Raw genomic sequence first — 27,791 nt, forward strand, 5'->3', positions numbered from 1 at the left:
GAAAGGAGAAAGGAAAAAAAAGAGATATATATATATATATATATATAATATATATTTTTATTTACATATAATATACATGTATAAAAATATATATAATATATAGTACAATATAATGAATTATATATAAAATATACATATATAAAATTATTATATATACCATAAATATATATACATACATATATATGTATATATATGATTAGAACAGAGCTACACACCTGATTTAGGTATATTTTGGTGTGTTAGAAGAAACTGCCTCCCCAAATTTTAAAGAAAGAAGAATATATATATATAGATATCTATATATATATCTATATATATATCTCACACACACACACACACACACACACACATATATACACAAAAATAAGGGTAAACATGATGAAGGGATGGAATATGGCTGTAAAGGTGAAAATTTAAAAAAGATTCTGTAAAAGGAATTGATAAGAAGTTGGTTGAAAAAAGACAAAAGGAAAAATAGAAAAAAGGAGAGAATCTGATCAGGCTGGAGACTAGAACAAAGCCTTACGCTAGATTTAGGGTACATTTTGACCTGTTAGATGAAATTATATCCAAAAATTTTAAGGAAAGAAAAACTTATATGTATACAAAAAATAAGATTAAATACAATGAAGGGATAGAATGTGACAATAACAATAAAAATTTTAGAAAGATTTTTAAAAAGGTATAGATAAGATAAAATAGTTAAGAAGTTAAATTAGGAAAGAGGAAAAATTTTAAAAATAGAATAAGGAAAAAATAAAATTTAAAAAGTTTAACTTTGAAAGACCAAAGAATCATGGAAAAAAACCATGAATTCTACATGCTACATTCCCCTATCTCTGGAGTTCCATGGTTCTCATTGATTTGTGAACTTCTTCTTGGCTGGATGTTCTTGCTGATCTTCTGGGGGAGGGGCCTATTGCAGTGATTCTCAAATGTCTTTGCCCCAGGCAGAATTATACTGCCCTTTACAGGGGCCAGGCAATTATCTGCTCAGGTTCACTTTCAGGTGATTTTGTTCCCTGAATGCTTTCCATATAGCTCTGGCGGACGGGAATGAGAATAGCGCCCTCACAATCTCCTCCCATAGGAGCTGAGAGCTTGGCCCTCCCTCTTCAGTGCACCCTCAGAGAAAAGCAGTCAATCCCTCCTGTCTCCCTGGTCTCTGGCTGCACTCCGTACTCACTGGTCTGTGAACAATCATTTCTATCTCTGGCATCCTGCTCTGTTCAGAGTCTCCAAACCCAGTAGATTCCTGCCGTGCACTCCCATGCTGTCCCTCCCTGAGGAAGAAGGTGAGTCTCTCTGGATCTGCCTCTTGTTGGGTCTCTGCCATAAGAGAGGTGGCCTGACTGTGCCTTGGATCATGGTTTAAGGTAACCCCAAGCTAAGAGCCCATTCCTCAGCTCCGTCTCTCCAGCTGTTCTCCCCTCTCCGATACCTGGGACTCTGATGCACTCAGGCAACCCCCATCTTTCTGTGACCCTGAGGGACCTGAGACCACACTGTTCCCATGAGGGCTCCACCCCCACTTAGCTTCTGGATCAATGTCCCTCAGTGGAACAGATTTCTCAAAGTTCCAATTTTGTGCTCCGCTGCTCTACAGCTTGCAGTGAGCTGGCCCCTCCCACTGCAGTCTATCTTCCCGTATATCATCTCGGATTCACTTCTCTGCAAGTCCTACCTTCCAGAAAGTGGTCGCTTTTCTGTTCCTAGAATTGCTGCTATTCTTTTCTTTGATCTCCTGTTGAGTTTGTAGGTGTTCGGAATGGTTTGATAACTATCTAGCTGAATTCCTGGGACCAAAATTCAAGTCTCCTAATCCTCTGCCATCTTGCCTCTCCTCTAGATAGGAATCTTTTGTAGATATATGACACATGTATTTGTGATACATGTATATATATGATGCGTGTGTGTTTTTGTATGCATGTAAAATATCTTGCTCTAATCTGTGGCTTTGTTTTCATTCTCTTAATGGTGTCTTTTTTTGAGTAGAAGTTTTTAACTTTATTAAAGTTAATTTTATCAATATTTTTCTTTTATGGTTCATGTTTTTATGCTGTAATTAAGGAATCTGTGCCTATTCCCAGTTCATGAAATAATTCTTCTGTGTATTATTCAAAAGCTATTTTTTTAAAAGATTTTATTTATTTGACAGAGAGAGAGTGAGAGAGCACAAGCAGGGGTCATTATCTGTATTGATTTTTTTTTGGGATGGTGTAAGATGGAGATGTCATTTGTTTCTCAATGGATATTCAATTGACAATATCATTTGTTGAAAAGACCATCCTTTCCTCATTAGATTATAGTGATAGTTTTGTCATAAATGAAGTAACTATATATTTACATATATACATATATATGTTGGTATATATGTATGTTTGTGTATATGTATGATATATACATAACATATGTATGTTATATACATATATTTATATATAAATATTTTATATACATATAAATATACTATATATTTATATATATTCATTTCTGAACTCTTCATACTATTCCATTGGTCTGTCTTTGTGCTAGTATAACACTATTTTTTTTTCTAGTATAACACTATTTTTAATTGTTCTTAACATCTGATATTGTAAATCCTCTTTGTTCTTCATCTTCAGTATTACATAGGTCCTTTGTAACTTGTCAATTTTCATCAAAATACCTGCTAAGATTTTGACTGGAATTACACTGACTCTGTAGATCAACTTTGGTATAATAGATTTTAAAAATAAATACTGAGTATTTTAATCCATAAATGTGATAGATCTTAAAGAGAATCCACTTTTAATTTCTTCTAGTGGTTATAACTAAACAATGTATTTATATAAATTTATTAATCATTATTTATTGATTTCCTAGTGTCATAAGTAAGGATTTCGTTCACTTTAATGTGCTCATGCTTTTCTCTATTTCCTGAAAATATAAAATATATTATAATAACTGTAATGTGCTTGTCTGCTAGTTATATCATCTGTGTTTTCTGGGTCTATTTCTGTTGGTTGAAAAATTTTTCTTTATTTTGGGTTATATTTTTCTGCTTCTTTGCCTTCCTGAAAAATTTTGACTGGATGTCAGACATGAATGTCACATTGTGGGCGCTGGGTTTTTGTCACTTTTAAATATTCTTGAGTCTTATTTTGGGACTCAGTTAAGTTTCTTGGAAATAAACTTAGTTTTTGAGTCTTGTTTTTAATCTGTGTTAGGCAGATTAAGTCTAGGCAGCCTTTAGAGCTTATTTTTCCTCACTGCTAAGATAAAATCCTTTTGAATACTGTATCCTATGTTCTATGTATCATGGGGCTTGTGAGAACACAAGCTATTCCAACCTGTGTGAGGCCTGGGGATTATTCTGCCTGTTCTCTTTTGGTGATTCTTTCCCCAGCTTCAAGTGGACTCATCACATGCATACAGTGAGGAATAATCATGTGAAGCCTGGAAGAGAGATTTTCAAAGATCTCTCCCTATACAGTAGTTTCCTCTCTGGTACCCTGCTCTGTGATTCATGGTACTTGTTACTTCATATTAATACCTGAATGTTTGAATCTTGGAATTATATCTAGATGACTGCCAAGAGATGAAAGTAGCTAAGGAGTTCTCAGGAAGAACCTTCAACATAATATATCCTATTTTTGGCTTTAACAAATATTCATACTATATTTGTGAATGTATATATATATATGGCAAATATGAGTCTTAAACTGGTGAGGCTCATTGTCCCAGCCTGCCTTTTGCTTTCATTTGCTTGAGTCTATGGTTCCTGTACTATGCTGGAACAGGTAGTTTTTGGTAAGGCCAGGAGCCTCTGTTCCCAGGATCAAACACACATGCAGTCATTATCTTTGGGACCTTATATCACCCCAGAAGCTGTCAGAAGCAGGGAATATGTACCCACAACTCTAGGACTCAATTTGTGCATAACCCCCTTGTCAGGTGGAACCTCTTTCCCAATCTTCTTGCCTTCAAGTACATGCTTCCTTAATTCTCTGCTTTCCCGCCCTGTCCAGGATGTACTGTTCTCAGCTTTGTGTCTTCATTAAACATATGGAAGGAAAAAAGCTGCCTCACTATCTGATTGGAATGGGGGAGAGAATAAAGTTGTACCACTGGTTAACACTGGATACTACCAGTGTTTTCATCTCCACCATCCTAATAAACCAAATGAGATAACTCTTGCTTAAAGAATAATTTGCTTTTTTTCTGATTATTGGTGAAGTTAACCACTTCTTTTCATATGTCTGTAGTTCATTGATATTCTTCTGAGAATTACTCTTAGGAGTATTTCTTTTTGTACATTTATAGTTCATTTATATTTAATCTTCTGAGAAAGATTCCTTGTTCATTTTCCCCTGAGTTCTATTTTCTCCCTTAGTTTTATTTATTATTTCTGTAAGCATTTTTTAATTATACATATTGGAAATGCTTTCTTGTACTCTACCATTTGCCTTAAACTTTGCTCACATTTTTCTAACTATACAGAAGTTTTAAATTTTGATGGGACCAAAACTATCCATATTTTCCTTCATGTTTTCTGTGTTTTATGGGAAGAATAAAATTTAGAGTAAAACTCCAGCAGGTAGAAAGATAAAAAGAGTAAGTTTTATAGTGATGAGAAAGATACTATGCTATAAGAGAAAAGGGAAAATTAGAAATAACCATTTTAAAAGAAGAAATAGATTTCAAAGGATTGGATTTAAAAAGTAAGAAAGGCAGATAAACTAGGAATAGTTGCGATATACATAAGTAAGTTAAATTCTAAAATTAAAGAATGGGGAATAATTATGAACGAGTCCCCCCCAAAAAATAACAACAATTAACCATTAATTGATAAGGAATAAATTCCTGTGGGCTGTAAAAGAAAAGTGAACTAACTAATAATATAAATTCCTGAGTTTAATATTTTTTGTAGAGGCAAAAGGGTAACATATACGAGACACACACACACACACACACACACACACACACACACACGAGATATCTCATATGACATAATAGATAGGTGGATTACTTTTTGTCAGAATTTGATATGATCCACTTACCATTAAATTACAGTCTGCCTGAAAGTTTTTCATTTTTCTATACCTTAGCAAAACAATGGCATCATACTGATTAATAATAGTTTGTTAAATGTTTCCATTAGAAAGAAAATTCTACTTGCTCTTTAACTGAGTCCTATGCAATTTCTATCACATCATATTGGTTAATGCATTGTCAAATTTTGGATCTAGCACAATATAATATTTATAAGCATAGTGCATTGTGGTCTTATTTTATTAATCATGCAGAACTATAAAATGGTATAATTGATTTAGATGGTGACTATTGCAAATACTTGTTATATTTTTTTCAGATTTCGTGAGTCATTGGAAAGTGATACTATTGTGGTTCATGCCATACAAAGTGATCACAAGATATCCTCCTATAGGCTTGTGAAGCCCTCTAAGTATTCCAAGTCCAAGCGAACAAGTCTGTCAGACAGAAGAACAAGCAAATTGGAGAGGCTGGAAAAAGAAGGAGCTGGAAGGAAAGATAGCCAGAAAGATACAGGTAGCCTAAATAACAAGAAGGCTTTTAAATCCTTACTTACTAAGTTTTCAAAACTGAATTTGTCTTTTTGTAGGCAGAACCTTTGAACCCTTTTTGATGGCTTGAGCTTCATCTGTTGTCTCCCTTTCTTTATTCCTTTGGAATAATAATCAAGAATGATAGGGGTGTGTGGTATGGCTGAGAATGGGAGGCCGTGTTCCTCCAGCAGTTGTTCCACACCAGCTCTTTAATGCAGATTGCTAAGGAAAACCCACCCTGGTTATGTGACTGAGTGGGTTAGAGTACTTGATGCTGCTAATTTCTTACTACCAACATCTACCTATTCTTAAATTTAGGCTTTCTCTAGTTGCTAGTTTCTAGGCAGTGTTTCTTTGCTGATTCTTGGACCCTACCCCAGGGTGTGGGGATAGGAGATGACATTTCAATCTATTTTCTAAGAGCACATACTTTAAACAGAATGATGAGCTGAGAATTCAGGTGTGAAAAGAGTACCTCTTAATTGCTGCAACCTGCTCTTGTAACTGCGCACAGGGTGACTGCAGATGACTAGGAGGAAGGCAAGAATTCTGGGAATGACTCAGAGAGCCCAATCAAAAATAAAGGACAGCACAGCTAGTGCCCATGATACAATACTGACATTAATGTTGCTTATCCTCTTCATTGAAAAAACTTTAATGGCTCCTTTCAGATAAATTCTGAAATCATTTTTCTGGTATTTAATCTTTCCATAGTATATCCCTATTCTGTTTCTTACTAATGGTGCATTTTCATACTGTTCTGCTGGTATTTTTAGCCTATTATCTTGCTCACTGCTCCCTAATTACGCCTGACACTTTTCTACCCAGGCTTCTACTGGAGTGACCAATTCATTCCTCTCCTCTCTGAATTCTACAAGTTCTTAGAGATTCCAGATTGAATTATACTTTTCTTATAAAATGACCCAAGCCACATTAAACTCCTGCTTTTCCATATTCCCATATATTTGAAATATGAAAGTTAAAATTATGAGTTATAATTATATGACCATCCCCTATTTATTTAACTTTTTTCCAAAATATATATCTAAAGTATATCTCTCTTGTAGCTTGAACATAAAGTAAGAAATTGCCTCAGTAGATGTATAATTCTGGAATCATAGGTTTGATTGTGTGTTTTTTTTTTTTTTAAGATTTTATTTATTTATTTGATAGATATTATTTATTTGATTAGAGATCACAAGTAGGCAGAGAGGCAGGCAGAGAAAGAGAGAGGAGGAAGCAGGCTCCCTGCAGAGCAGAGAGTCCGATGTGGGGCTCGATCCCAGGACCCTGGGATCATGACCTGAGCCGAAGGCAGAGGCTTTAACCCACTGAGCCACCCAGGCACCCCTGATTGTGTGTTTCTGACCAATTTTTCGAATGGCCACAGACCACTGCAGTCAGTACATGCCATCTCAAATTATATATGTCAAATAGGACCTGCTTGTTTTTCCCTTCTCCCACCATATCGCAAGTATTCCCACCCAACTTCTCAGTTTGTCTGTCAGTGGCCCCTCATTATTTATCTTGTTTTCTAATTATTTGATATGTCTCGTCTTGCCAACTTTTCAATAAGGTCCTTTAGAGCAAATACTGTGACTTAGATTTCTTTATTTTGTTATTCTAAAATACTTATGATGGGGTTAAATTCATGGTAGTTGTTAAACAAATTGTGATTTATAGATTCATTATATTCTGTTTTTTAGAATATGGCAGGTTTAAAAAAATTGAAAATTTCATTTTGATGTTTCAAGAAGATTGGAAAAAAAAATGTTAACTCTCTGTACAGGTGGGAACATTAGTGTGCCAGAAGAATCAATTATAGAAAAAGGGAAGAAGTTTCGGCCTAAAACCCTGAGTGAAATTATGGTGGAAAATCAAATTGAGAAAACAAGGAAACTTATATTAAAAGCTGAAAGGGCCCAACTTAAGATTCAGCAACGAAAAAAAGAATGGGAGGAACTGTGAGTGCATTTTTGTTTCCTTCCTTCCTTTCTTCCCTTCCTTCCTTCCTTCCTTTCTTTCCCTTTCCTTCCCTCTTTCTTTCCCTTTCCTTTCCTTTTCACTTCCCTTTCTTTTTCTTTCTTTACCTAAACTTTTTCATTTTAATATGAGTTTCCAACTATCTTTGAAACTGAAACAGAGATGGGGTATTGAAGACAGATCATCTGGTAGTGATATCTTGGTGGAACTTCCATACTAGGGTTTTGGGCCCGGGAATTCCATTTTGTGAATAGACTCAGTGATTTTTAAGGATAAGAAATTCCTATCTATTCTAACATCAGGTTATTTTTCCTAATGTTCTATTATCTTACAGTGTTGGCTTTCACCTTTAGGTCTCTCATCATTTAAAGTTGACTTTTAAAAACTCTGGTATGAGGTACTTTTATTTAAAAGCACTTTTTTTTTTTTTTGGTTTGTTTTATTTGCCACCTACATATGCTTGGTGAAATGTCTCTTCATGTCTTTCCCCGTGTTCAAATAAGATTGTTTGTTATTTTGCTATTAAGTTCTGAGAGTTCTTTATATGTTTTAGATACTAGTTTTTTGTTGGTTATGTGGTTTTCAAATATTTTCTCCCAGGCTGTAGCTTGTCTTTTCATTCCCTTAATAGGGTCTTTTGCAGAGTGAAAAGTTTTAATTTTGTTAAACCCACTTAATCAATTTTTCCTTCTATCAATCTTATTTTTGCTGTCAAGTCTAAGAACCTCTGCCTAGCCCTATTCCCCAATGATTTTTTCCTTTTTTTTTTCTAAAAGTTTTACAGTTTTACCTTTTACATTTAAGTCTATTATCCATTTGGTGTTAACTTTTGTATAAGGTGTGAGAGTTAGGTGTTTCTTTTATCTCTTTTTGTTTTTTTGCCCGTGGATTTTCAATTGCTCCAGCACATTTGTTGAAAAGGCTCTCTCTCCTTTTTTGCAATTGGCTTTGCAATTTTCACCTTTGTCAAAAATCATCTGGGCATATTTGTGTGTGTCTATTCTAAGTTCATGTTCTGTTCCATTGATCTCTGTGTCTGTTCCTTTGCTGAAAACACACTGCCTTGATTACCGTAGCTGTGTAATAGATCTTGAAATTGCTTCTCTCACTGTATTTTTTTTATCCCTAAATTGTTTAACCATTCCAGTTACGTTGCCTTTCTATCTAAATTTTAGAATACTTTTGTTTGTATTTATGAATAAAATCTTGACATATTTTTTTTTTTAAAGATTTTATTTATTTATTTGACAGACAGAGATCACAGGTAGGCAGAGAGGCAGGCAGAGAGAGAGGAGGAAGCAGGCTCCCTGCTGAGCAGAGAGCCCGACGCGGGGCTCGATCCCAGGACCCTGAGATCATGACCTGAGCCGAAGGCAGAGGCTTAACCCACTGAGCCACCCAGGCGCCCCAAAATCTTGACATATTTATTATGTTGAGCCTCTAATCTGTGGACATGGTATGATTCTCTATTTATTTAGATCTTCTTTGATTTCTTTCATCAGTGTTTTGTTCTTAGTGTAAAAGTCCTACACATATTTTATTCGAACTAGACATAATTATTTCACTTTTTTGGCAATGTAAATGATATTGGGCTTTTAATTTGGTATCTTATGTGTTCATGTTCATTGTTAGTATAGAAATACAATTGATTTCTTTGTATGTTTATCTGGTATCCTGTGGCCTTGCTGAACTGTTTTATTCTGAGTTTTTTGGTAGGTTCCTTAGAATTTTCTGTGTAGACAATCTTGTCATCTGTAAATAGGGATAGTTTAATTTTTTGTCCCATTCATTTGCCTTTTATTTCTCTTATTTTCTTGTCAGGCTGGCTAGTATTTCCAGTATAATGTTGAAATACAATAGGACATCTACAACTTGCTCCAGATCTTAAATAGAAAGATTTCAGTATTCAAATGATATATTGGTTTTCATTCTTTTACTTTAACCTGCTTATATTATTGTTTGAAGTTTGTCTTTTATTACCAGTATATAGTAGGGTTATGTTTTTTAATCCACTCTGTTAATCTCAGGTCTTCAGTTTTTAGATTTAGACCATTTACACTTATGTAATTTACACATGGATTTATTTATATATTTACACAAGTAATTATTGATATTTCAGGCTTATATCTGCTATTTTTTATTTTGTCTTCTGTTCTCCATATAGTTTTGTATAGTTTCAGAGGTATAATTTATTGATTCATCAGTTGCATATAAGACCGAGTGCACATTTCATCATGTGCTCTCCTTAAGGCCTTTCCCCCAATTATCCCTTCCCTCCACCAACCTTCCCTCCAGCAACCCTCAGTTAGTTTCCAGGAGTTCAGCATCTCTTATGGTTTTCTTCCTTCTCAATTTCCATCTTACTTTATTTTTCCTTCCCTTTCCCTATATTCATCTGTTTTGTTTCTTAAATTCCACATATGAGTGAAATCATATATGATATTTTTCTTTCTCTGACTTATTTTGCTTGGTATAATACCCTCTAGTTCATCCAGCATTGTTGCAAAATATGGAAAGAGCCCAGATGTCAGTCCATAGATGAATGAATAAAGAAGATGTGGTATATATATAAAATGGAATATTACTCGGCCATCAAAGAGAATGTTCTCTGTGGGTTTTTTTGTTTTGTTTTGTTTTTATTTTATTTTTTCATAATTTCCTGCGGTTTACTTAAATATTTTAGAGTTTCAACATGATTATAATGATTCTGAGAGTATAAGTTTGTACAGCATTTTTTAAGCATTTTCCCTAGATATTATTACATTATGTGTACACAACTTACACAGTCTACTGGTGTTGACATTTTATCAGCTTGAATGAAATGTAAAAATCTTACCTGCTCTAAAGTCCCTTTACACCACCCACATCCTCTTGTTTCCATTGTTTATAGTATAATTGTATTAATATTTTCTCTAGACATGTTTTAGAACTATATCAGACAGTGTTGTAGTTTTTTTAATCATCAAAACCTAACGTAGACCATAGAAGTAAAATGTATTTGCCAATATTTTTACTATTAAAATTTTAATCTCTTCCTTCTTAATGTTCCAAAGTTCCTTCTTCTATCATTTCATTTCTGCTTAGAAAACTTCCTTCAGCCATTCTTTTATGGTTGGTATGCTGGTGACAAATTCTTAGCTTTCCTTCATCTAAGAATGACTTGATCTCTCCTTCATTCTGGAAGGATATTCTTACTAGACATAAAATTCTGTGCCAATATTTCTCTTTTTCAACATGTGAAAAGTATTGTTCTTCTTTCTGCTGGACTCCATAGTCTTTTTTTTTTTTTTTTAAAGATTTTATTTATTTATTTGAGAGAGAGACAGTGAGAGAGAGCATGAGCTAGGAGAAGGTCAGAGAGAGAAGCAGACTCCCCGCGGAGCCGGGAGCCCGACGCGGGACTCGATCCCGAGACTCCAGGATCATGACCCGAGCCGAAGGCAGTCGTCCAACCAACTGAGCCACCCAGGCGTCCCTGGACTCCATAGTTTCTTATGACCAATCTTCTGCTGTTCAAATTGCTTCCCTCCCCTATATATAAGGTGTTATTTTTGTCTTGCTGCTTTCAAGATTTTTTTTTCTCCTTAGTTTTCAGAAGTTTGACTATAATGTATCTTGGTACATCTTTGAATTTATCCTTTTTGGGATTCATAAAACATTTTGAGTCTGTATGCCTACATCTCTTGCCGAAATTTGGTACGTTTCCAGCTATTATTTCTTATTGCTTTTTTGAAGCCCTATCCTCTTTTACCTTTCCTTTTGGATTCCAATGACACAAATGTGAGATCTCTGAGGCTCTGTGTGGGATTTAAAAAAATATATATATATTGTTTGTTTGTAGTGTCTTTTTTTGTTATTCAGATTAGATAATTTCTATTGTTCTATCTTCAAATTAATTTTTCTTTTCTATGTCTCCTCCATTCTGGTGTTGAGCCCATCCATTAAGTGTAATTTTGGTTACTGTACTTTACAGCTCTAAAATTTCCATTTGGTTCTTCTTTGTATCTTGCATTTCTTTCTGAATTCTATTTTTCCATTTGTTTCAAGCACCTTTCTAATTGTTGAAGCACTCTATAAATGGCTGCTTTAAAATTGTCATATTATTCTAACATCTCTATCATCTTGGATTTGGAAACTGGTAATCATTCTTTTCTTATTCAAGTTGAGGTCATCCTGATTCTTGGTATGACAAATGATTTTTTATTGAAATCTGGACATTTGGAGTATTATGAGACTCTGAATCTTATATATATATATTCAGTTTTAGCTGGCTTTCTCTGACTTGAGCAGGATAAGGGGGAATGCCATCTCATGGGTATAGAAGTCCAGGTTACCCATTTTTTTCCACAGTTGACACCTGAGGAAGGAAGGGGCACTTGCTGGTCAGCAGTTGGAGTTCTAGATCCCTACTAGGGCTGTCTCTAATAACTTTGCTCTCTAGTTGTCTTCTACTGATATTGTGGAGGATGGTTAAAAAGTCTTCACTGTCCACTAGGCTTCCTCAGACACCACCTCAACAAGGAGTGGTGGATCGCCTTGTTACTACTGGGCAAGGGTAGAAGTCCAGGTTCCCTATGGTGTCTCCATTGCACTGTGATAGGGAGGCTTGTTATCACACCCTGGAGATGAGGTCATGGTCACCAGAACTCACCTCCTTTAACACCATCCCTATAAGGGTTGTGTCACCTTGTTAAAGTCTGCTGGTGGTAAAAGTATAGACTCCCCACTTGACTTTTGCTGGCTGGGTGGAGGTTGGGTCACGTGTGTGCATGCAGTGTGACTAAAATAGAACGTTTATTATCTTAAAAGTTTTCTGTCTTACTAAGATCAAGAATAGAAAGAGCATGATTTAGTTGGGCTTTTATTGTCTAAACCCTTTGGTATTTCTAGTGGCCATTTTCTTTAGCTCCACATGTGAGATATATGAGGCAATAAGAAAGTCTAGAGATTTTACCATCATATACTTCCTTGGGTCCCAAGGTTCTTTGTGGTCTGTGGTCTTCTTTTTACATTTCAGAATCTTCTTATGTTTTGTATATAATGTTTAGGGGTTTTATTTATATTTGTCAGGGAAGATAGGAATATATAAGTCTATTCCCTCTTCTTAGAAGTGGGAACTCTTTCCACTGATTTTATTATATTTATCTTTAACATGGTGATCTTTTTAAAAAATATTTTATTTATTTGAGAGAGAGAGAGAGAGTGTGTGTGTGTGTGCACAAGCAAGGAAAATGTGAGAAAGAAGCAGGCTCCTTGCTGAGTGTGCAGCTTGATCCCAGGATCCTGGGATCATGCCTTGAGCTGAAAGCAGACACAACCAGCTGAGCCACCCAGACACCCCTTATTCCAGTGATCTTGCTAAGCTCACTTACTAGATCAAGTAGCACTTTTTTTTCTTTTTTATGAATATTGTCATGTTTTACGTGAGAAAGAAGATTCTTCCTTTCCAATCTCTGTCTTTTATTTCTTGACTCATTATACTGTCTAGGAGAGAGTGAACATCCATATCTTATTGCTAATCTGAGGAGAAACATTCAGTCTTTCATTATCAAATGTGACATCAGACCTTTAGAAGCACTTTATTAGGTTGATGAAATTCCCTTCAGTTCTTAGTTTATTAAAAAAAATTAATGTTTTTTTTTGATGAAGGATAGGTACTGACTTTTATCAAATGATTTTTATATGCATATTGAGATGACCGTATGGTTTTAAAATTTTATTTTTTAATATTGTGGGTCACAGTTATTGTTAAGTCAGGATTTCTAGGATAAATTTCACTTGATCATGGTGTATTCTCCTTTTAAAAATATTGCTGGAATTTTTTTTCTTCTTTTGTAGTATTCTTGTCTGATTTTGGTATCAGGTTAATGCTGGCCTCATAAAACAATCTGTAAATTTTCCCTCTTCTGTTATTTTTGGAAGAGTTTGAGCAGAATTTGTATTAATTCTTTAAATATTTGATATAACTCACCAGTGAAACAATCTGATCCTAGACTTTTGTTTGTTGAGAGGTTTTTGATTACTGATTCAATCTCCTTACTAGTAATTTGATGTGTTCTATTTCTTCATGATTTGGACTTCATAGGTTGTTATTTTTAGTAACTTACTCATTTCTTCTAGGTAGTCCAATTTGGTGGTATATAATTATTCATAGTAGTCTCTTAGGATCATTTGTGTTTCTGTGGTATCAATTGTAGTATCTCCTCCTTGATTTCTGATTTTATTTGAGTCCTCTCATTTTCTTTCCTTTTTTTAAAATAAGTTTTTATTTATTTATTTAAGAGAGAGTGAGAGAGAGATAGAGAGAGAGAGAGAGCATGAACAGGGAGAAGGAACAGAGACAGAGGGAGAAGAGGCTCCCTACTGAGCAGGGAGCCCCATGTGGGACTCAATCCTAGGACCCTGGGATCATTACCTGAGCTGAAGGGAGATGCTTAACCAACGGAGCCACTCAGGCACCCAGTCCTCTCTATTTTCTTTATGAGTCTAATTAAAAGTTTATCAATTTTGTTTTTATTTTTTCAAAAAAAAATATTCCCATGTCTTAATTTCATTGATCTTTTCTATTATCTTTTAAGTCTCTATTTCATTTATTTCTACTTTGATTTTTGTTATTTCCTTCCTTCCACTTACTTTGTGCTTTGTGCTCTTTTTCCCTAGTTCATTGAGGTATAAGGTTAAGTTGGTTCAAGATTTTTTTTTGTTTCCTGATATAAGCATTTATCACTATAAACTTTCCTATTAAAACTGCTCTCTTGCATCCTATAAGTTTTAGGTTTGTTGTATTTCTTTCTTACTTGTTACAAGGTATTTTTTAATTCAGTTTTGATTTTTTCCTTTATTCATTATTCAAAGTATGTTTTTTAATCTCCACATATTTATGAATTTTACAGTTTCCTTCTTTTTTTCTTTTACAGTTTCCTTCTTGTAATTGATTTCTAGTTTTATACCTTTGAAGTTAGAAAAGATACTTGATATAGTTTCAAGCTTTTTAAGTTACTTAAGACTTGTTTTGTGGCCTAATGTGCTTTATCCTGGAGAATATTCCATGTGCATTTAAAAATGTACATTCTGCTACTATTGAATGGAATGTCTATAAGTATTTGTTAAGTCCAACTGTTCTAATTTGTTATTTAAGTCCAAGATTTCCTTATTGATTTTTTTTTTTTTTTTTTTTTTGTCTGGATGACCTCGTTTTGTTGTATGTTTGGATTCTTTCTCTTTGTTTTTTTGTATCTATTATAGGTTTTTGCTTTGTGGTTACTATGAGACTTACATAAAATATATCAGTCTATTTTAACGTGGTAATAACTTAACTTTGAACACATGCTAAAGCTGTATCTTTAACTCCTCCAACACTTTGTTTTTGATGTCACAATTTACATCTTTTTACCTTATATAACCATTAAAAATCATTGTGGTTATTTTTAATACTTTTGCCTTTTGGCCTTTATGCTAAATTTATAAATGATTTACCCACCACCATTAATATTAGAGTATTCAGAATTTAACTATATATTTGTCTTTATCGATGAAATTTATACTTATATATGCTTTCCTATTACTAGTTAGTGTCCTTTCACTTCAGCTTGAAGAAATGATTTCAGCACTTCTTGAAAGGCTGGGTTAATGGTAACGAACTCCTTCAGCTTTTTTTTTGGTCTGGAAAACCTTATTTCCCCAATGCTGAAGGACAGCTTTTCTGGGGAGGTTATTTTTGGTTGGCAGACTTTTTCTTTTAGCACTTGAATTTATTATGCCACTCTTTGCTGGCCTGCAAAGTTTCTGCTAAAAAAAAAAAAAATCTGCTGATAGTCTTATTTCTCTTATATATATATATATATATATATATATATATATATATCTAGATAGATATCTAGATATATATCAAGTTGTATTTCTCTTGCTGTTTTAAAGATCTCTTTGTCTTTAATGTTTGACAATTTATTACACCGTGTCTTGGTGTGGGTCTTTTCAGATTTGTTTTAAACTTTCTGGGCATCCTGGATCTGGATGTCTATTTCTTTCCCCAGGTTAAAGAATTTTTCAGCCATTATTTGAATAAGACTTCTGACCACGTTTCTTCATTTGGGACCCCTGTAATGTGAAGATTAATTTGCTTGTTGATGTCTTTTAAGTCCCTTAAGCTATGTTCACTCTTTCTAATTCCCTTTTCTTTTGCTTTTCTGATTGGATGAATTCTACTGACCTGTTTTTGAGTTTATCAATCCTTTCTACTGTTTGATCTAGCTTAGTGTTGAACCCTATTTTTTAACATATCCATTCAATTATCATATTCTTCACTTGTGTGTTTTCTATTTGGTGCTTTCTTATGTTTTCTATCTCTGTTGAAAAACTCACTTTCTTCATGCATTGTTTTCCTGACCTTGGTAATCATCTCTATGAACATTATATTAAACTCTTTATCAGGTAAATCACTTATCTTCATTTCATTAAGGTCTGTTTCTGGAATTTTATCTTGTTTTTTCATTTAGAATGTATTTTTCTTCTTCTTCATTTTCCTTGGCTCTGTGTGTTTGTTTCTGCATTAGAGAAAATAGTCACCTTTCCCAATCTTTATGGAGTGTTCTCATGTAGATGTTCACCTTGGCCTGGACTCAGTCTCTCTCTTTTGTTTTATGTTGAGGTGGGTTTATTGACATGGAAAGATGTTTACAATATATTATTAATGAAAAAGCACATAGGGCAACAGTATAATTTGGGACAGTATCAATAAAATGCGACAGTGGTTTTCTCTAGGTGATAGGATTATGGACCTTACAGGATTTTTTCTTTCCTTTTTCTTATTTGTATTTCTTAACTTTTATAGCAACTTTATGGAGACATAATTTGCATATCATAGAATTCACTCATTTAATGTCCAATTCGATTCATTTTCCTGTATATTCTGTGGTGTGCAACATTACCACTATCTTATAAAATCATTACCCCCCGCAAAATGCCACTCATTAGCAGTCACTCTTCATTTACCCAAACTCCCATTCTTAGCCCTAAGTAACCACTTTTTTTGTTTTTTGTTTTTTGTTTTTTTTTTTTAAAGAACGAGCATGAGTGGGGTTAGGAGGGAGAAAAGCAAAGGAAGAGGGAGAGAGAATCTTAAACAGGTTCAGTGCACAGTGTGGACCCTGATGGGGGCTTGATCTCATGACAGTTAGACCACAACCTGAGCCAAAATCAATAGTTGGACACTTAACTGACTGAGCCCTCCAGGTTCTCCTTAACCCTAACCAACCATTTGTTTGTCTCTAATTTGTCTGTTCAGGACATCTTATATACATGGATTCTGTGGCCTTTGTGGCTGGCTTTTTTTGCTTCATGGACTTTAATTTCATCCATGTTGTAGCATGTATCAGTACTTCATTTCTTTCTATGACCAAACGACCCATATCATATTTATCAGTTCATCAGTTGAAATACATTTAGGTTATTTCCATTTTTTCATCATTATGAATAATGTTGCTGTTAACATTAGTGTAATTTTTGTGTGGACATGTGTTTTCAGTTTTCTTGCATAGATACCTAGGAGTGGAATTGCTGGGTCTAATATACTAACTGTTCAAACTTTATTTTTTAATTGAAGTATGGTTGATACACAATGTTAATTTCAGGTGTACAACATAGTACATTTGACAACTCTATACATTATGCAATACTCATAAGTGTAGCTACCATTTGTCCCCATACAATGCTCTTACAGTACCATTGACTATATTTCCTATGCTGTACCTTTCACCCTGATAGCTTATACATTCCATAACTGGAAGCCTGTACCTGCCAGTACCCTTCACCCATTTTACCTGTTCCCCAATCCCTCTCTGATCTGGTAACTATAGTTTGTTTTCTGTGCTTATGGGTCTAATTTTGCTTTTTGTTTCTTTGTTTGTACATTTTATTTTTAGATTTCACATAGAAGTGAAATAATGTCATATTTGTCTTTCTCTTTCTGACTTATTTCATTTAGCATGATACCTTCTTGGTCCATCCATTGTTGTTGGAAATGGCAAGATCTCATTCTTTTTTACGGCTGAGTAATATTATATATATGCCACATCTTCTTAACCCATCATCTATGGATGGACACTTCAGTTACTGCCATATATATATATATATACACACACACACATATATACAAAATATAAATATATATATATATTTATATTTTGGTAAATAATGCTGTAGTAAATACAGGGGTGCATATATCTTTTTGAATTAGTGTTTTATTTGGGTAAATATCCTGTAATGGAATTACTGAATTGAAAGGTATTTTCATTTTTAACTTTTTGAGAAACCTCCAATCTGTTTTCTATGGTGGTTGCACCAACTTGTGGTCTCACAAACAGTCCATGATAATTCTTTTTGTCTATATCCTCATGTAGTGTTTTCTTAATTTCTCTTTCTGATATTTTTTAATTAGTGTATAGAAATGGAACAAATTCTCTATATTAATTTTGCATACCCTGTGAATTTACTAAATTCATTTATTCTGATAGTTTTTTTGATAGAGTTTTGAAGATTTTCTATGTATACTATCCTATCATCTGCAAATAGTGACAGGTTTGCTCTTTCCTTATCAATTTGGATATATTTTCTTTTTCTTGTATGATTGCTCTGGTTAGGACTTCCAGTACTATGCCGAATGAAAGCTGAGAGTAGACTGCTCTCTCTTCTTCCTTATCTTAGAGGAAAAGCTCTCTCTGTCTCTCTCTTTTTTTTTTTACTGTTGAGTATGATGATGGCCATGGATTTTTCCATACATGCCTTTATTATGATAAGGTTCCCTCTACACCTACTGTGTTGAGTTTTTTTATCATGAGTGCATGATGGATTTTGTCAAATGCTTTTTCTGTACTTATTGAAATGATCATATGGTTTTCATCCTTTACTTTGTCAATGTGGTGAATTATGTGGATTGATTTGTGAATATAGAACCAACCCTGCATCCCTAAAATAAGTCCTACTTACTCTTGAGGAATATCTTTTTAATGTATTGTTGAATTCAGTTGGCTAATATTTAGTTGAGGATTTTTTTATCCATGTTCATCAGGGATATTAGCCTATAGTGGTTTTTTTTCCCCCAAATTTTTATTTAAATTCCAGCTAGTTGGCATACACTGTAATATTGGTTTCAGGTGTAGGATTTAGTGATTCAACACTTAAATTCAACACCTGGGGCCAATCACAAGTGCTGTCCTTAAATCCCCATTACCTATTTAACCCATCCCCCCTACTCACATCTCCTCCAGTAACCATCAGTTTGTTCTCTGTAGTTAAGTGTCTGTTTCTTGGTTTTGTTCTCCTTCTCCCCCACCCCCCACAGGTTTGTTTGTTTTGTTTCTTAAATTCCTAACCACAGCAATCAGACAAAATAAAGAAATAAAAGGCATCCAAATTAGCAAGGAAGAAGTTAAACTTTTACTATTTGCAGATAATGACCTAATACTCTGTATAGAAAACTCAAAAGACTTCACCAAAAAATTGCTAGAACTGATACATGAATTTAGTAAAGTTGCAGGATATAAAATCAACCTACAGAAATCTGTTGTATTCCATAATGAAGCAGCAGAAAGAGAAATTAAGGAATTAATCCCTTTTACAATTGCACCAAAAAAAAAAAAAAGAAAGAAAAACCATAGCATACCTAGTAGTAAACCTAATCAAAGGAGGAAAAGATCTGTATTCCAAAAACTCTAAGACATAGATGAAAGAACTTGAAGCCAAAGAAATGGAGAAAGAGTCCATCCTCATGGATTGGAAGAATGAATATTGTTAAAATGTCTATGTTACCCAAAGGAATCTACACATTTGATGCAATCCCAATCAAAGTACCACCAGCATTTTTTCACAGAGCTAGAACAAATAATCCTAAAATTTGTATGGGACTACCAAAGACCCTGAATAGCCAAAGCAATCTTGAAAACAGAAAAGCAAAGCTGGAGGCATCACAATTCCAGACTTCAAGTTATATTACAAAGCTTTAGTGATCAAGACAGTATGGTACTGGTGCAAAAACAGATCAAAAGAACAGAGTAGAAAACCCAGAAATGAACCCACAAGTACAAGGTCAATTTATCTTTAACAAAGCAGGAAAGAATATCCAAAGGAAAAAGTCTCTTTAACAAATGGTGTTGGGAAAACTGGACAGCACCATGCAAAAGAATGAAACTAGACCACTTCCTTACACCATACACAAAAATAAATTCCAATAGATGAAAGACCTAAATATAAGACAGAAAACCATTAAAATGCTAGAGGAGAAGACAGGCAATAATCTCTTTAACATCAGCCGTAGCAATTTTTTTCCAGATAGGTCAGCTGAGGCAAGGGGAACAATACCAAAAATAAACTATTGGGACTTCACCAAATAAAAAGCTTCTGCACAGTGAACAGAACAATCAACAAAACTAAAAGGCAACCAATGGAATGGGAGAAGATACTTGCAAATGACCTATCTGATAAAGGGTTAGTATCCAAATATATAAAGAACTTAGACAACTGAACACCCAAAAAATAAATAATCCAGTTAAAAAATAGGCAGAAGACATGAATAGACACGTCTCCTTATCCAATAGGAGAATAGATATCTCCTTCTCCAAAGGAGACATACAGATGGCTAACAGACACATGAAAAGATGTTTCATGTCACTCGTCACCAGGGAAATACAAATCAAAACTATGATGAGATACCACCTCTTACCTGTTAGAATGACTAAAATTAATAACTTAACAACATGTTGGTGAGGATGCAGAGAAAGGGGAACTTTTTTCCATTGTGGTTAAGAATGCAAACTGGTGGGCGCCTGGGTGGCTCAGTGGGTTAAGCCTCTGCCTTCAGCTCAGGTCATGATCTCAGGGTCTTGGGATCGAGCCCCGCATCGGGTTCTCTGCTCAGCAGGGATCCTGCTTCCCCCTCTCTTTCTCTCTGCCTGCCTTTCTACCTGCTTTTGATCTCTGTCAAATAAATAAAATCTTTAAAAAAAAAAAAAAAAAAAGAATGCAAACTGGTGCAGCCACTCCAGAAAACAGCATGGAGGTTCCTCAGAAAGTTAAAAAAAGAACTACCTACAACCCAGCAATTACACCACTATGCATTTATCCAAAGGACACAAAAATGTTGATCTGAAGCAGTACATGTACTCTAATGTTTATATCTACATTATCAACAATAGCCAAATTATGGAGAAAGAGCCCAAATGTCCGTTGACTGATGAAAGGAGAAAGAAGTGATTATCTATCTATCATCTATCTAACAATCCACCTACCTACCTATCATCTATCTCTCTATTAACCTACCTATCATCTATCTCTCTGTTAATGGGATATTACTTAGCCATCAAAAAGAATGCAATCTTGCCATTTGCAGTGATGTGGATGGAGCTAGAGAGTATTATGCTAAGTGAAAGAAGTCAGAGAAGGAAAAATACCATACAGTTTTTAAAAGATTTTCTTTATTTGTCAGAGAGCAAAAGAGTGCACAAGCAGGGGGAACAGCAGGCAGAGGGAGAAGCAGGCTCCCCTGCCGAGCAAGAAGCCCAGTGCAGGACTTAATCCTAGGACCCTATGGTCATGACCTGAGTCAAAGGCAGACTCTTAACCCATGGAGACCCCAGGTGTTCCATATAATTTTGTTTTTATGAAAGGTCTTTGGCTTTGGTATCAGGGTAATTCTGGCCTTGTATAAGGTACCTCTATATTCTTCCAGAATGTCTGTGTCAGTTTGCATCCTGCCAACAGTGTAAAAGGGGTCCCCTTTCTCTGTATGCTTGCCAACATCCGTTCTTTCCTGAGTTGTTAATTTTAGCCATTCTTATGGGTATGTGGTGATATCTCATGGGTTTGATTTCTGTTTCCCTGATGATGAGTGATATGGAGCATCTTTTCATGTGTCTGTTGGCCATTCATATGTCTTCTTTGGTGAAATGTCTATTCATGTCTTCTGCTCTTTTCTTAATTGGGTTATTTACTTTTTGGGTGTTGATTTTGATGAGTTCTTTATAGATTCTGGATACTAGCCCTATGCAAGTATCTTCTCCCATTCCATTGGTTGCCTTTTAGTTTTACTGATTGTTTCCTTCACTGTGTCCTTTATCCTGATGAGGTCCCAACAGTTCATTATTGCTTTTGTTTTCCTTGACTCTGGAGATGTGCAGCCAAGGTTAAAGAGGTTGCTGCCTGTTTTCTCCTCTAGCATTTTAATGGTTTCCTGTCTTACATTTAGGTCTTTCATATATTGGAATTTATTTTTGTGTATGGTGTAAGGAAGTGGTCTAGTTTCATTCTTATGCATGGTGCTATCCAGTTTTCCCAAAACCATTTGTTAAAGAGACTTTTTTCCTTTGGATATTCTTTCCTGCTTTGTTAAAGATAAATTGACCATGTAGTTGTGGGTTCACTTCTGGGTTTTCTACTCATTCTTTTGATCTATGTATCTGTTTTTGTGCCAGTACCATACTGTCTTGATCACTAAAGCTTTGTAATATAACTTGAAGTCTGGAATTGTGATGCCTCCAGCTTTGCTTTTCTGTTTTCAAGATTGCTTTGGCTCTTTTTTAAAAATTAAATTAAATTTTATTTTTTTGGATTTAAAAAAATTAAATTCAATTAATTAACATATAATGTATTCTTTCAGAGGTACAGGTCTGTGATTCAGTCTTATGTAATACCCAGTGCTCATTATAACACATACCCTCCCCAGTGTTGATCACTCAGTTACCCTGTTTTTCCACAACCCTCCAGCAACCCTCAGTTTGTTTCCTGAGATTAAGAGTCCCTTATGGTTGCCTCCCTCTCTGGTTTCATCTTGTTTCATTTTTCCTCTTTTCCCCTATGATCCTCTGCCTTGTTTCTTAAATTCCACATATCAGTGAGATCATAGGATAATTATCTTTCTCTAATTGACTTATTTTGCTTAACATAATAGCCTCTAGTTCCATCCACATTGTTGCAAATGGCAAGATTTCATTTTTGATGGCTGTGTCGTATTTCATCATTCACACACATTCGTGCATGTGCGTGTGTGTGCATACACAAACACACATACACACACATCTTCTTTATCCATTCGTCTGATGGACATCTGGGTTCTTTCCATAGTTCGGCTATTGTGGACATTGTTGCTATAAACATTTGGGTGGAGGTGTCCCTTCAGGTCACTGCATTTGTATCTTTGGGGTAAATACCCAGTAGTGAAATTGCTTGTAGGGTAGCTCCTTTAGGTATAAGGTTAGGTTTTGTATCTGAGACTTTTCTGCTTGAGGAAGGCCTGTATTGTTAATACTTCCCTCTCATGACTGCCTTTGCTGCATCCTGAAGGTTTTGGATTGTTGCGTTTTCATTTTCATTTGCTTCCATGTATTTTTAAAAATACATGCTTTCCATGTATTTTTTCCATGTATTTTAAAAATTTCTTCTTTAATTTCCTATTTAACCCATTCATTCTTTAGTAGGATGTTGTTTAACTTTCATGCATTTGTGGTCTTTCCAATTTTTTTCCTGTGGTTGATTTCATGTTTCATAACGTTGTAGTCTGAAAAAATGCATGGTGTGATCTCAGTCATTTTGTACCAGTAAAAGCCTGATTTGTGGCCCACTATGTGATCTCTTCTGGAGAATGTTCTATGTGCACTTGAAAAGAATGTATATCCTGCTGTTTTAGGATTAAATGTTTGAATATATCTGTTAAGTCCATCTGGTCCAGTGTGTTATTCAAAGCCATCATTTCCTTGTTGATCTTCTGTTTAGATAATTTGTCCATTGTTGTGAATGGGGTGTTAAAACCCCCTATTATTATTGGGTTGTTATTAATGACTTTCTTTGGCTGCTCCCAAGTTGGGGACATAAATATTTAAAATTGTTAGATGTTCTTGTTTATTATGATATGATGTCCTTGTTCACCTCTTGTTACAGACTTTGGTTTAAAATCTAGTTTGTCTGATATAAATACGGCTACTCCAGCTTTCTTTTGATGTCTACTAGCATGATAACTTATTCTCAACCCTCTCACTTTCAATCTGGAGGTGTCTTAGGTCTAAAATTTGTCTCTTGTAAGCAGCATATCAATGGGTCTTTTTTCTTTTAATCCATTCTGATTCCATATGTGTTTTGATTGGAGCATTTAGTCCATTTACATTCAGAGTAATTATTGATAGATATAAAGGTAGTGCCATTATATTACTTGTAAAGTCATTATTCCTATAGACTGCCTCTGTTTCTTTCTAGTCTTTGTTGCTTTTGGTCTCTTTCCCATTCAAGGGGTCCCTTTTAACATTTCTTGCAGAGCTGATTTAGTGTTCATGAACTCCTTTAGTTTTTGTTTGTCTTGGAAACTCTTTATCTCTCCTTCTATTCTGAATGACAGCTTTACTGGTTAAAGTATTCTTGATTGCATATTTTTCCCATTTAGCATGTTGAATATATCATGCCAGTCCTTTCTGGCCTTCCAGGTTTCTGTAAACAGGTCTGCTGCTAACTTTCTGTGTTTACTATTGTAGGTTGAGAATCTTTTGTCCCTAGCTCCTTTCAGAATTCTCTTTTTCTTTGCATTTTGCAAATTTCACTATGATATGTCTAGATGTTAACCTGTTTTTGTTGGTTTTGAGAGAAGTTCTTTATGCCTCTTAGATTTGAATGCCTGTTTCTTTCCCCCAGATTAGGGAAGTTCTCAGCTATAATTTTTTCAAATAAACCTTCTGCCCCCTTTTACAACTCTACTCTTCTTCTTCTGGAATTCCTATGCTACAGATATTATTGCACTTTCTGGAATCACAGAGTTCCCTAAATCTATCTTCATGATCTAATAGTTTTTCCCCCCTCTTATTTTCAGCTTCATTATTTTCCATAATTTTGTCTACTATGTCACATATCCATTCCTCTCCTTCTTCCACCCTCACTGTGATTACATCCAGTGTAATCTATGCTTCTTTCAAGCCCAGCTGCATTCTTATGACTGTTGCTCTAAGTTCTTGTTCAGATGTATTGCTTATATCTGTTTTGAGAAAATCCCTGGCTGTGATTTCTTATTCATCTTTCTTTTGGGGAGAATTCCTCTGTCTTATCATTTTTTTGTGTTCCTGAGAGTAATGCTATAGTGAGAAGGGGTCATAAACTGTCCAGGGCCCGATACTTTGGTAAGTGTTTCTGGTATATGCTGTGTGTACTCTGCTGTTGTGTTTTGGCTGCTCTTTCCCACAGGCCAGTCCTATGCAGAGTTCCTCCTTGCTTACAGTGTGGAGTATTTGGATCTTTAACTAGATGTGCTTTGATTTGTTTCTTAAAATAAGCCTGGTTATGAAAAACAAAAACAAAAAACAAAACCCTGATCTGAAAAAGAAAAAAAGAAAAGGAAGAGCAATAACAAAAAAACCCAAACAGACAAACATGAAACTCTAAGCCTGATTCCAAAGAAAAGGTAAAGGTGGGGGAGAAATACCTGATCCAAAAAAAGAGAAAAGGTATTAAAAACAAACAAACCAAAAAAAAACAAGAAATAAACAAAAAAACTGTAAGTCTGATTCCAAAGAGAAAAAGAAAAATAATAAAGGCTGGTTCTATTTTCACCAGAACTGAAGCTGACACTTTGGACCACTCTCTCATAAGTAGACTTGGTGCATGTGGGGTACCAGTGTTGGTGTTCTGGGGGAGCACCTGCTGTTCTCCCTCACAGTCAGACTTGCCTAGTAACCAGGCACTTGCAGGACATAGTGGGTGGGTGGGGGTTGTTGTAGTGGCTCCCACCTCCACAGAGGGACAAAATGGTAGCACCTCACTCTTTCCTCCTAGGATAGGGGATCTTGTACCTACTATTGTCTAAGAAGTCCTCACAAAAGAGTAAACAATCTCCCTTCTTGTGTCCCAGGCTTTTGTCAGATCCCTGCCCTTGCCCCATTTGTGCCTAGGGCTGTTGGTGTGCCTGGAACCACAGCTCTCCTGCCTTTTATCTCTGGAGTGCAGCTGGGTTTCAAAACTCCAAATCCTAAATGATCTGGCATGGTATAGACTTGCTCCCCTCTTCCATCAGAGAGCCTTGCTGTATCTGGTCCTGTTTCATCCCAGAAAAACAGTCATATACCTGCACAGGTGCCCAGAATCTATGGTGAAGCACAGTGAAAAGCTGCAGTCAGGTTTTATGTCCTTTGTGTGCATCTCTTTCCCCTGCAGATGACAGGCTGCTTGATGGCACCTGCAGGGGCTTTTGTCCTTGGAGAGGCAATATACCCTCTTCCAAATATACACCTGGAAGGGGAATGTTTTCTCCCAGTGTGACCCAGAGGATCCTTACACCATGCTTTCCACTCCCAGGCCTGAGGTGTCCTTTTTTTTTTTTTTAGAAGCACCCACCATGTCTCGACTCCAGTAAAAGTCAGTCACTTTCAAAACCTCAGAATTTGAGCTCCACACACTGCTTGCAGAAATTTGCAATACTTAGTTCCTTTCAACTCCCCACTCACTGGTTTTGGAGAGGTGTTTTTCTTTCTTTTTTTTTTTTTTTTCTTAAAGATTTTATTTATTTATTTGACAGAGAGAGATCACAAGTAGGCAGGGAGGCAGGCTGAGAGAGAGGAGGAAGCAGGCTCCCCACTGTGAGCAGAAAGCCCGATTTGGGGCTCAATCCCAGGACCCTGGGATCATGACCTGAGCTGAAGGCAGAGGCTTTAACCCACTGAGCCACCCAGGTGCCCCTGGAGAGGTGTTTTTCTATGCAAACCTGACGGATACTCTCTCTCTCCCTCTCTTTCTCTCTCTATTCTCTCTGCAGAAAGGGCTCCCTCTCCACTGCAGTACCATGGCTTTTCTCTCCCCAGTTCAAGTCTATGTGCTTCATACTTGCCATGTTCTCTCCCTCTGACCATGCAGATCATTCTCCCAATCCTCAGATTCATTTCCTAGGTGTTCCAAATGATTTGATGTTAATCTAGCTGTGTTCAAAGGATGAGGCAATCCCAGGGTGCTCCTACTACTCTTCCACTTTAACTCCTCTCTCTGAATGCCCTTTTAAACTGCAGCTTTAAACTAATGTGCTCATGATCCCTCAGACCTATACTTCTCAGTGTAGTTCACAGCATCAGGAATGGTGATTCCTTTTGTTACTGTGTGTTCATCTCTCTTGCTGTTCTCTGTGTGGTCCATCTTTTGAAGCTGTTAAGTCAGCCCTCAGTTATTCTTTGGAAAAAAGTTGCTTTATAAATAGGTGTAGATTTAGTTTGTGGAAGAGAGGAGTTCAGGGTGTTCCTATGTTGCCATCATAACCATATCAGCTTGGCCTGAATTCAGTTGTCTTTCAGGCCTTTGTGATTGTGCAAGCTATCAAAAATCACATGATCACTCAAGAGGAAAAGCATTTGACAGAATTCAAAATCTACTCATGATAAATTCTCACCAAAGTGGATGTAGTAGGAATATACCTCAACATAATAGAGGTCACATATGATAAGCTGACAGCTAACATCATTCTCAATGATGAAAGGCTGAAAACTTTCCCTCTGAAATCAGGAACAAGGATGTTCACTCTTGTTACTTTTCAACATATTATTAGAAGTCCTAGCTAGGGGGCACCTGGGTGGCTCAGAGGGTTAGGCCTCTGCCTTCGGCTGGGGTCATGGTCTCGCTGTCCTTGGATCGAGTCCCGCATCGGGCTCTCTGCTCGACGGGAGCCTGCTTCTTTCTCTCCCTCTGCCTGTCATTTCCTCTGTTTGTGCTCTCTCTCTCTGGCAAATAAATGAATAAAATCTTTCAAAAAAAAAAAAAAAAAAAAGAAGTCCTAGCTAGAACAGTTAGGCGAGAAAAAAAAAAAAGAATCCAAATTGGGAAGGAAGTACATCTATTTTCAGATGACATATTATATGGAGAAAATCCTAAAGACTCTGCCAAAATAATATTAGAAGTAATAAACAAATTCAGTAAAGTGGCAAGATACAATAAATATACAAGAATCAGTTGTTTTCATATATTAACAATGAACTTTCAGAGAAATTAGGAAAACAATCCTCTTGTAATTGCACCAAAAAGAAAAAGTACTTAGGAGTAAATTAACCAAGGATGTGAAGTATCTGTACAGTGAAAACAATAAGACATTGACAATGGAAATTGAAGACATAAATAGAAAGTTTATGCACAGAAGACTTAGTATTGTTAAAATGTCTGTACTATCCAGGGGCACCTGGGTGGCTCAGTGGGTTAAAGCCTCTGCCTTCAGCTCGGGTCATGATCCTAGGGTCCTGGGATTGAGCC

General features: G+C 35.6%; 1 protein-coding gene across 1 annotated transcript in view; it reads left to right on the forward strand.

Moving 5' to 3' along the window:
• LOC111146342 (cilia and flagella associated protein 44) overlaps nt 1-27,791 on the forward strand; it is a 155,095-nt gene that overhangs the window by 75,695 nt on the left and 51,609 nt on the right. The window contains exons 22-23 of the mRNA XM_022501862.1: nt 5,351-5,547; nt 7,354-7,528. Of these exons, the coding sequence (XP_022357570.1) occupies nt 5,351-5,547; nt 7,354-7,528 (372 nt within the window). The remainder of the gene's footprint in view (nt 1-5,350; nt 5,548-7,353; nt 7,529-27,791) is intronic.

Source organism: Enhydra lutris, unplaced genomic scaffold (genome assembly GCF_002288905.1).
Source record: "Enhydra lutris kenyoni isolate GAN:26980312 unplaced genomic scaffold, ASM228890v2 scaffoldscaffold2, whole genome shotgun sequence".
In the NCBI taxonomy this organism is placed as follows: domain Eukaryota; kingdom Metazoa; phylum Chordata; class Mammalia; order Carnivora; family Mustelidae; genus Enhydra; species Enhydra lutris.